The sequence below is a fragment of the Mytilus galloprovincialis genome, chromosome 2 (genome assembly GCF_965363235.1).
Source record: "Mytilus galloprovincialis chromosome 2, xbMytGall1.hap1.1, whole genome shotgun sequence".
NCBI lineage: Eukaryota > Metazoa > Mollusca > Bivalvia > Mytilida > Mytilidae > Mytilus > Mytilus galloprovincialis.
The window spans coordinates 32,953,353-32,964,895 of record NC_134839.1 but is presented as its reverse complement, the minus strand read 5'-3'; the positions used below and the strand labels follow the sequence as shown (position 1 = coordinate 32,964,895).

General features: G+C 33.0%; 1 protein-coding gene across 1 annotated transcript; it reads right to left on the bottom strand.

The window, feature by feature from the left end:
* Positions 1 to 4,215: 4,215 nt before the first annotated feature.
* Positions 4,216 to 11,020, bottom strand: LOC143063410 (tyrosinase-like protein). The gene is made up of 3 exons (XM_076235549.1): positions 10,600 to 11,020; positions 9,150 to 9,265; positions 4,216 to 7,109 (listed from the first exon to the last, which is right to left on the bottom strand). The coding sequence occupies exons 1-3, from the start codon at positions 10,897 to 10,899 to the stop codon at positions 5,732 to 5,734; spliced, it is 1,794 nt and encodes a 597-aa protein (XP_076091664.1). The 5' UTR covers positions 10,900 to 11,020; the 3' UTR covers positions 4,216 to 5,731.
* Positions 11,021 to 11,543: the final 523 nt, after the last annotated feature.

Sequence of the window (11,543 nt, the reverse complement as noted above, 5' to 3'; positions counted from 1 at the left end):
CTTTTTTACTCTTTAAACTACACTTCCATACAATCTTGTCAAACAAAAGTTTTTACTATTTAATTTAATTGCCGTTTGGTAAATCTAATTGAAAATATATTTGCTGCAACTCATTTAATACATTCTTCTCTAATCAGAAAGGTTAATATGCTAGATATGCTTACTGGAGGTGTGATGAGATGATTGAACCTGTTAATTTTCTCCTTGATAATATTTATGAACGTTGCGGCAACAAAGTTTATCGACAGGTTGTAGGTATTCCTTTTTGGCACTAATTGCGCACCTTTGATAAAAAATGTTATGAAGCACAGTTTATGACAACACTCAGTAAAGACCTGTATAAATTGCATTTAATTGATCAATTCAACAACACTTCCCGTTATCTTGATAATATTTTTTTTTTTGTTAAATAATCAAAAATTGTCTCAATATATTGCCGAAATTTACCAAAAGGAAATTACTTTAAATAAATCAAATTCAAGTGGTAATAACTGTCCTTCAACTTTGTATTGATTTGGCTTTTTAACTATTTTGTTCTGAGCGTCACTGATGAGTCTTATGTAGACGAAACGCGCGTCTGGCGTATAAAATTATAATCCTGGTACTTTTGATAACTACTTTCCTAGATTTATGTATTTCGATTTTACACGGGAAACTCCACACTAAAATTTACGACAAAAGGAACGTTTTTTTCGTTCCCTTTTGTTAATTTTCCCTTTCTGGATGATGACATTCCTTTGGCACCATCTTATGGGGTTTATATTTTACAACTCGTTTGCTGTGCCCGTATCTGTTGTGACGTTTACAAGTTATTTAAAACCTTTACTAAACTCTTCCATAGATATAAAGACTTCGTTTTGAAGTTTGGTTGTACCTGTAGAAAATTTATTTATATTATTACAACGGGATAGCACATCCTCATTTTTACGGTAATTTAGAAACGATCCTGGTAATCTTCTCGATACTCTAAACAAACTTATTCTAAAAGGTTACCAATTCAGCACTGTAATTAGATCATTGAATATTGTTTTTATAGGTATTAATATTGATTTTGTCATCAGTAAATTAAAAGCAAACTAATTATTATTGTTATATACATATATACATTCATTGATCTACAATCTGTCGATAACTGTATCTTGGCATTGCACTAGGTCATGTTTTTATCTGACTGTTTATGACGTCTTTACACTTAATCCATTGTATGTTCGATGTGTACTGATTGATACTTTAGTCTTAGATAAAATATTTTTTAGTTGTTAGTGGCTTTGAACTGGTCAATTAACTAGAACATCGGTAAACTACTGTCGCCTTAATTCAAACTGGCTTATAGCAGTTGCTTTTTACAAAGAAGTTTTGTGCTTAAATTAACAACACGACTAGAACCACCTGTCACGTGAATAGAAAATATCAAAATCGATCAAATTACAGATCACACAATTATCATTCTGTATAATGACTTTGACGTCATGTCATGAACCTTTTGATTGATCTATGAGTTTAAAAGAGGGACGAAAGATACCAGAGGGACAGTCAAACTCATAAATCAAAAATAAACATACAACGCCATGGCTAAAAATGAAAAAGACAAACAGACAAACAGACAAACAATAGTACACATGACATAACATAGAAAACTAAAGAATAAACAACACGAGCCCCACCAAAAACTAGGGGTGATCGCAGGTACTCCGGAAGGGTCAGCAGATCCTGCTCCACTTGTGGCACCCGTCGTGTTCCTTATGTGATAACAAATCCGGTAAATAGTCTTATTCGGTAGGTCAAATTCATGAAGGGGAAGGGGTTTGTAGTTACGACATAAGGAACATATCCGATATCATTTGTGAAACGGTTATTCCATAACGGTCAACCAACTCGTGATGGCGCCCGTAAAATTTACGAAGTGATGATTTTAACTTCACCATTTGGAACTCTTGGTTTAATAGCTTCCTTGTGAGCAGCAACCATCTATCAAGGAAATGATGATAGGAAAAGCAAGAACGGGAATATCGTATCAACTGGGAGATATATACACCGTATGCATGTGCTGCTGGAATGTCCCTCTGGTATCTTTCACCCCTCTTTGGATGAAGGTTGCTTCTGACCTTACAACGAAGAGATGAAGTTGTCGTCATTCCTTTAAATGTTGTACACAATCAATCATAAATTGGTTGACAGTTATGGCATGTCTTTTTTACATATGCCGATCGATGGTATTAAATTGTCGTTACACAAAAACGTCTTATTTTCTTCGAGTGAGACCAACACTAAATTAAACTAATAACTGTGGTTGTATTTAATTGAAGTGTACGACGTGTACCAAAGATACAGCAGGATCTGATAACCCTTTTTGAACACCACATATCGTCCGTGGTTTGTGAATGGTTCGTATAGCGCTATTCTTATATTCTGATTTGTGTTTGCAGACTGTTGTTTGTCTTTTTGTTGTTTTCAGGGATTTGCGGGGTTTGGTTTCGTTATATTGCTTTTTTCAGTTTTATTTTTTGGCAATGTATTTGCATTCTGCTTTGTAAGTCGACCCGTAGTGGTGCATCATTTTTGTTTATCAGCAAAATCAATCCGCTAAACAAAAAAAGGAAAATCAGAAGTATGTTGCATCAAAGTCTAGCTTTTTGATGATATCATCTGCGGTGGATTTTTAGTGTTGGTCTTCAAATTTCCAAATTCGGTATTAAAAACGTTTAATGAGACGATGTGGTCGATGTTTCAAAAGAGAAAATAATCTTTTCATGTTTTATTGTGAAATTGTCCACGCAATTTACTGGTAGACAGGTTACTGTGGATTCATGTATTTTCGTGGATATTTTATTTCGTGGTTTTACCCAAATACGCATCCAAACCAATAGAACCTTTTGACTTCGTTGAACAATTAATTCGTGGTTCACGAAATCCACAAATATTGGTATCCAACGAATTTTGGTGTATCCAAAGTGTAGTATGCACTGTAACGTTATTCCAACGTGTGTTAGATTAAAAATATTAATTGAAAAATAAATATCAAACATTTATGGGGTTTTTTTTAATTGTCAATATTAATTGAAAATACTTAAATGTAATTCTATTATATTTACATATCGCAATACAAGCAATAGGGTACTCCGAAAGTCGTTTAACCCTATTGATTATTTACACAACAGAGCCTTAATACAAAGTTTAGTATAATTTTGAATCGTTAAACGAAAGTTTACAATAATATCTGTGTACTTTACCTATAAGACATATTATAACCTTGCCCTGGACGAAGATTTCGTTCTGATTTTCCCTTCAGATTTATTATTCATACATAATGTGTCATAATTCATTATAATCTTGGCGTCATCTTAGGACATTTAAAAATAACTTAATAATTTCAAAAATAAGAAGATGAAGTATGATTGCCAATGTGACTACACTCCATGGCTCCAGGAAACCAAATGACATAGTTAAGAAACGAAGTTCACAATACAACCTTCAACAAAGTTCTCAGGTTCAAAACGTAAAGGAAAGGATGTACTCAGGTGATCTAAGGTAAAATTAGATAAATCAAGAATTCAAAATTGATTATTTAAGCTAGAAGAGTATTAGGTAAGGATCAAAACAAGCAAAAAATATTGATAGGTCATGGAGCTCCTTTTCGAGATATTTGATTTATAAAATATGGCAGGGAAAAGGCTGATTTGCACTTTTACCTGATATTTGCATTGGTATTATTTGAGTCTCAAATCAAAAGAAAGAAAATCAAGAATCTGCTTAAATTTTGTCAAATTACTTTTTATGAGCTATTAAGTCTTATGTTAAAAGATAAATAGGTGTAATGGGGCAAAATATTTTACCTTGTATCGTATGGAAAAAAACACCAAGGAGTCCGAACATTTGACACTTATTCCAAACCCTCGCCTAAGTACATCATTAAATCGCAGAATACACGCAAGAAGCTGCTATGCATTGTTGAAAACTTCCTTTGGATGTATTTCAGACCGGGTCCGTTTTATAAATACATGAAATACATCTAAAGAAAAATGTCCTTTCTTCTTTCACCACACAACCAGATTATATGGGTTGTGAGCGTCTCGAGACGATCACGAAAATTTAACAAGAATCCTATAATGTATTCTGTGTGACAAAAACACATATAAAAACAGAAACATAATTTGATACGTCAGACGTGTCTCTCGTCTAAATAGGACAACATTGAAGAGCAAAATCATTTGGATTTTTCGAAAGTTGTGACAAATCTTTATTTGGAGATCAATAAAATGCTTGTATGCAAGTAGTACAAAATAATGTGAGAAACTTTTTATAATGGCTAAGGTCATCAACTTTCGTTGTTGGATTATTTATTCTTTCTTCTAAAGGAACCCGAATACTATATATATATATGTGTGAATAGTCAACTTGAATATAGTCATAATGTTCATCTATTTCAACGGTTATATATATGTGTGAATAGTCAACTTGAATATAGTCATAATGTTCATCAATTTCATGGTTTTATTTCTTGTTCAATTTTATGTATTTTGGACGTTCTAAATCAGAAGTTTAAACTAAACAATAAGCACATTGCACACATTTCAATGAATTTATATTTTGTAAGAACTGGTTGTTTTTTTTAATTTCATCAATAATTCATTCCGTGTGCCATGGTGAGTTCGCTGAAATTGTTTGAACTAAGCAATGTATCAGGATCTCATAAATAAATGCTAAAAAAAAAACAATTGCATTGTTACCGTGGATAACTAGTAGACATTACCTATTTATATGAACCATGCCTTATCATTTGAAAAAAATTATATACTGGATGTACTTATATCTTTTTTGAATAAGGGTTTTTGATAAAGATACACTTATATTACCGCAGTGAATAAAATAAAAAGATAAAAACGTTTTCCAGAAAAGATCTACAAACGCATCAATTTATTATATGTGCTTTTATTTCCCCCAAAAAAAACTATACCATGGCCAGATTGAAAGACGATGGTTACTCATACATCACTTTAAGAAATAAGACGTCACAGAAAATCTGTAGACTCAGATGATCCGAGGGGTCATTAATACCTGTTACTCATATATAAAAAGTTTTATAAAAAAGGATAAGTAAAATTCAATAAGGTGGAAAATATACGAGGACCTCTGTGACAAAGATTGTTCATAGCTGTTAAACAAATCATGAACATTTGAAAATACGTCCTTAAAATATAAACAACACGATGCAAACTATTTTCATTAATCGCTGTCTGATTTTCGGTATAACTTTGAACATACATTAAGCTATCTTGGAATAACAAATATTTACAAATGATGAATGTATTCACCAACTTGCATATATCACCGTCCCAATAATCAGACAAGTGTTCAATAACAGCTAATACGACCTAATCAGGAAATTACAACAAATAATTGATGATAAAGTTAGCAATTGAATTTAGTTTATACATTAGAGTGACACAACAGTTTTAGAACTGTCACCAAAGGGTACAACTGATAAAATTGCTGAGGACGTCATTAGATGTTATGAAATCCAATGTTTTAACCGTCGTTACTGTCATTCAATAATATGTCAATATTTGCAACATCCTTTTCAATATTTTGTTTACTGTTTGATAAATTAGCTGAATTTAAACATTGATTTTTTTTGTTGCTTTAATTGCAAAAATATGAAAGCATAACCTTTTTTTTGTAGAGACGTTTTTGACTTTTAACAAATAAGTTATATTATTTACGGTTGCTTTTTTCAATATGTCGGAATCTTCATTCCTGGGAAATAACCTCTGAATCCATTTGGTTGCAGGAAGTTTATGTTGGCACCAGAGCCTACGACTGTTAACCCTGGACCTAGATCTATTACTGCTCCAGGACCCACTGGCATTCTTTGATTATGATTTTGTGAGATAATAGGGTTAACCAGTTGGTTCATCCTGATGTTTGAATTGATTCCATGTTGATTGTTTAAATTCATTGGTATGAAAGAGTTAGACATAAAATTTGTATCAACATGCATTACTGCTGGCTCATTCATTCTGCCAGAAACGTCATATAGTCGGTCCCCATTTCTCATCATTTGTGGAAGATCCATTCTCACACTTGTATCAACACTCATCATTGCTGGCATGTTCATTCTACCAGAAGGTTCTGACTGTCCGTTCCCATTGGTCATCAGGTGTGGCCGATTCATTCGGCTGTTCATATTTCCCATCATTGTCATCATTTTAGATCTCTCGTCCATACTTCCTGTCAACATCATGTTATTATAATTCAAGGTAACGGAATCCATACGAACACGCATGTCTCTGTTGTAGAACGGAAATGGTCTGGTATTCTGGTTGTTGTTCCTCATTCCATTGTTCATCATTTCATTGTTCATCATTCCATTATTCATCACTTCGTTGTTCATCATTCCATTGTTCATTGCCATTTCCATAGCTTCTTCCGGTTGTCCAGCAAACTCTCTTGGATCTCTTCTTCTGCTTACACATACCCTTTTTCTTTCGTCACAATACAGATCTTCACTGCCTGCACATGTTGGACAATGTGGTTGAGGATCGTATTTCACCATGTTTGCTATCTTATATGAATAACCATCATTGTTATAATATCCTCTAAGGCCAACCGCTACCTCGGTTATATCTTGAAACGTTACGTTTGCTGGTTGTTCATAAGTATCAGTAGCTGGATCGATACCACGAGTGATTTGTTGTTTTCTAAACAATTCCCATATAAAGTCTACAAAGGCATGATGACAGAAAAAAATTGGGTCATGGGGACTAGACTCCAAGTTATTCATTACACCATCTACCCAGATATGTACACCGTTATGTTGTCCCTCAACTGAAGCTTGCATATCTGCCATTGGTTCAGAAATTTGTTGAAGTCTAAATTTTGACAAAAGCATGTTAACTCCAGGTTTGTTAAACAACGCACCATCACTTCCAATGTTTCGAAATAGTTTTCCAAGGGGGGTGTCGAAATTAGCAAAGGGACCTGTCTTCACCATACCATAACCATTCCCAAAATATTTTGCGGTCCATAGAATGGATTGCACAGGATCTTCCATTTCATAGTCAATGGTAGACTCCCAATAAGGAATTGGTGTGCCAAGTGCAGATTCCATTCTGAAATCGAAAAAAAAATCATTGTTTTAAGATTTCAATAACATTTTTATCTCACAACGATTTTGAAAAGCGTGATATTAATGAGAATGGTTTCCTTAAACAACTTAGTGGTCGTGAATCACCAAGGAAATTTGAAACGTATATTTTGTTTCATATTAATTGTGAATATTCCAATTGAAATTGAGATAGAAAATATATTTGTGATATCAACAATGTAGTATACCAGTTTTGTTATCAGCTAGTGGGAATAGTGGGGTACCAGTTTTATTACTAAAGATGCGAATTTCCAGGATAAAAGTTCTTTATGCTCTTTGGCCGGGATATTGTCTCTTTGACATATTCCCCATTTCCATTCTCAATTTTATATGAATATATACAGCTGTTTTTGTACTGCCCTTTCCTTTATTAATTGGACATGTATATGTTATCACTATATTAATCATGATTAAATGTCTGTCCGAGTGAATGCCAATTACTGACATTATAGGTCAATGATTTTATTTCTCTATTAAGACCAATGTCGGTTTAATAGTCCAGAGATTGTTTTTCTAGGTGAAAAAGTATATTTCCTCAATTTCATGTCAATAAACTCATCATATCTACATACCAGGATTAAAATTTTATATTAAGCCTCATCAGTGACGCTCGAATCAAAAAATGTTTTAAAAGGCCAAATAAAGTACGAAATTGAAGAGCATTAAGGACCAAAAATTCCTAAAAAGTTTTGACAAGTAAAGTTAAGCTAATCTATTCCTGAGGTAGAAAAGCCTTAGTTTTTCAAAAATTCAAAGTTTTGTTAACAGTTAATTTATAATTAAATGATTATTTTGACTCAAAAAAAAAATGTCAATTTGCAGCAATGAAAATAATGACTGATTAATATATTTAAACTACAAATGTCCCTCATGCGCCTTATTTTTGTTAAAAGACAATCATAATTGATGTGATAATTACACATAAAATATCATGACATATTCATATATGGCTTATGATTATTTAAATTAAGAACAAAACATTTATCATTTCATAGATCAATCATCTTTATAAACATTCTTCTTTCACAAATTACCCACAATGCGTTTACATACTGATTTCGATAAAAAAAAAAAACTGTTAATGCAGAGTTTGAGGAAGACTACTGGATACTACACAAATTTAAAAAAAAGTTTGATCGAGACGAAGTATCGTTCTCTCAATTCACAAGCGATATGGGTTTTTGGGGGATATAACAGACAACTGTAGAGTCGTTCGGTCAGTTATTTTAATTGTAGGTCATTTATATGTTTTGGAGTTAAGTATGACGTTCATTTTCACTGAACTAGTACACATTTTTATATAAGGGCCAGCTAAGGCCCTACTCCGATGTGGAATTTCCTCGCTGCGTTGAAGACCCATATGGGGCCTCCAACTGCTATCTGCTTTTTGGTCGGAATGTTGTCTCTCTGACATATTTTCCATTTGCATTCTCAATTTTATTACTAATGTTCTATCCCCATCGTGAAATTTTGAAGCAGTAGGGATTTGAATGGTGGGTGAGATATGTATAGGTAGACAGACCTACGCCATAGACGTCCCCGATATAGATCCTTTTAGAATTCGTGCAGATCTAACGGTACTTTGTGTGTTTGACCTGATTTATGTCTCTGTAATTGATTTGGGAGAATTTGATATCAGTAAAATACTGTTGCCTTTATTTTTATGAAAGCATTTAAATTAACCGTATTATTTTTTAGCACACGACGCGCCTATTGACTGTTCAGTAATGATAAAGGCCAACATATTTGAAAAAATTCAAACCGTTATATAAAAAGTTGACATAAACGTCAAGGAGGACAAAATCTACCTATATAAAGAATTAAAGCTATACATGTTGGAGATACTTTACATAAATATCCCTTTGGTGATAACATGATAAACAACTGAGAAAAGTTGATATTTCTTTATTTTTTAAGATAAACCATCTTAATTTGTTAGTGTAAACGGTCTATATATAGACTCACACCTTTCTCTTATTACTTACAAATGATTTATTGAACTTACAATATCAAGTATAATCTGTGCCATGGAAGAAAGTTTGGTCCATCATGGGCGTTGGGTACCGCTATTGAATGAATGTCTGCAAGGACATCATATTTACTTCTTCCATTATGGGTTATCTGCAATAAAGGAACAATGCAATTCTTAACTGTCTAAATTAAGAACAAATTAATAAAACGACTCCTAGAAGGCAAATTACAATTAAAACATTACCCTGATGTCTATATAATGTGTCAAGCAGTCAGTTGTCCCAAATCTTTTAAATTGCAATGAGTAGTTAACATAAACAATCACAAATTATTGACCGTTTCTTTATTTAAAATAGCTCCTTTTTTGCAAGTCCCTGTATTCAATGAAACAAGGCTGGTCTAGACATTTGACCTTACTATCAAAATAAAACTGAAAATGCCATGACAAAATACGATTGACAAGGAAAGGATAAATACTAATCTTCAAAACACGACATAGAAAACTAAAGACTGAGCAACGCCAACCTAAAAAAAAATTGCAGCAGATTCGCTAAACAATTTTCTCATAATCAGTTCAGATTCGATAATTCTTGTTCGGTAATGTCATAATAAGTATATTTAAGAAGGTGTGATTGTAGTGAATAAAAATCAGATCAATCAACGGTCATTTGATTAACAAATAAAACGAAACGATCAACCAAATTGCGAAGACTTCCAATAAGCTTTAATGAGGATGTCCTCGTCTTGCATTATTGATAGCCGCGGTTCAATATCTTCCTTATAAGCATCGATTATCTTTCATCCCTCTTTTAAATGTATTAAATCATTTTAGAGATTAGGGATAATTTAATAATTGGTACAGTGTGTGGAAATGTCTTCTTGAAGATTATGTGTTGCCCTCTAGTTGCGGTTTGTCTGATTTATAAGTGTAGTCTCATTGACGAAAACTCAATATCAAATCGTGTTTTTATACCAGCATTAAGTTATGAAATGGAAATAAAGCTTTATAAATCGTATGCGTCCGAAGCACTTATCAGGAACGCCTAAATTATACTTTGAATATTCTAAAAGGTTTAATTAACGTCTAATTTCAACAAGAATATATTGCATTGGCAAAAAACAATCTACGTCATGTGAACACGCAAATAAGATAAATCATAACAAAAAACTGTAAAATCGCCAGAATTAATAGGGAATTGAACAATTAAATAGCGAAACGAACTCAAAATATGTGTTGTGGATACCCAGATAAGAAGACGTGACATCATTGTCAATGATACAGCTCTATAACAGACTAAATGATAAAAATTAAACAATTATAAGTCACCGGTAGGCCTTCAACGATGAGCAAACCCTTTATCGTATAGTAAGGTATAAATGGATCTGAAATGACAAATGTGAATAAGTCTCATCCGGTTATCAGGTGCCATACATCGTGATTGATTTATAATTACTTTTCGGTAATTTTGTTTTCATTTACTTACCGTTTCATACTTAAGCCGTCTAACGTTTCTCGCATAATTTTGCCAGTTTTGGTATGGTGCAGCTCTTACTTCACGTCTCAATCTCCTTGGAAATAATCCAACGTCCCTCTTGTGTCTGAGCTTATTTAACTGAGCAGCATCGTCTATGACTTTCCTGAACACGGATTTGATATAGTTCTGTTCGTCGCTTGTCATGTTCCTTGCCCATCTATGCGTATGGTCAACTGAAATGAATCCATCCAAGCACCTGCTCTGTACGGCTTGTACTACATACTTAGGAGTGCTTGGATTGACTATCATATCTGTACATTCTGCAAAGGTTTTAGGGAAGGCAAACGATGATCCTTGCTTGTACAAGTTGTTGGTTATTCTGCAGCTAACATAAGTTAGAAACAGAGTCACCACATACACGTAGAGTTTGCACATCTGTAAAATAAATTAAGATGGGACATTGTTAATATCATCTACCCTTAATCATTGCTCTACTATATTTCTATGAATACTTATGTTATACTCATTCAATTGCTAAACGCTTGATTCTTAATAGGCGAATATTCTACTAGTATCCTAAGTGTGTGCTTCTTCGCAAAAACTCGATTTTAAAGTATTTGTAAAGATGGAGTAATTTAAAATCTAAAATTTGATATATCAGATTTTTGGTAAATAACAGGTTGAGTATACAATTGTAAATGTGTTAAAAGAGGCGAAAACAGAAATGCAGAGAGCAACTATCTAGTGAGAAGGCAAAAGCAACGAGATAATTGTAAACAAAAATTTAAAAGAGAACAGTTTTTGGAAATACTGATGTTGAATTAATACTCAATTGAAGCAAATTTCAAGAATACCTGGTTATTTATGTTTTTTTCCAATTTAGAATACATCGTGTTTTCGTTATGCATAAAATCATGGCAGTTTATTCTAAAGTATTTTATCAAATATGCATA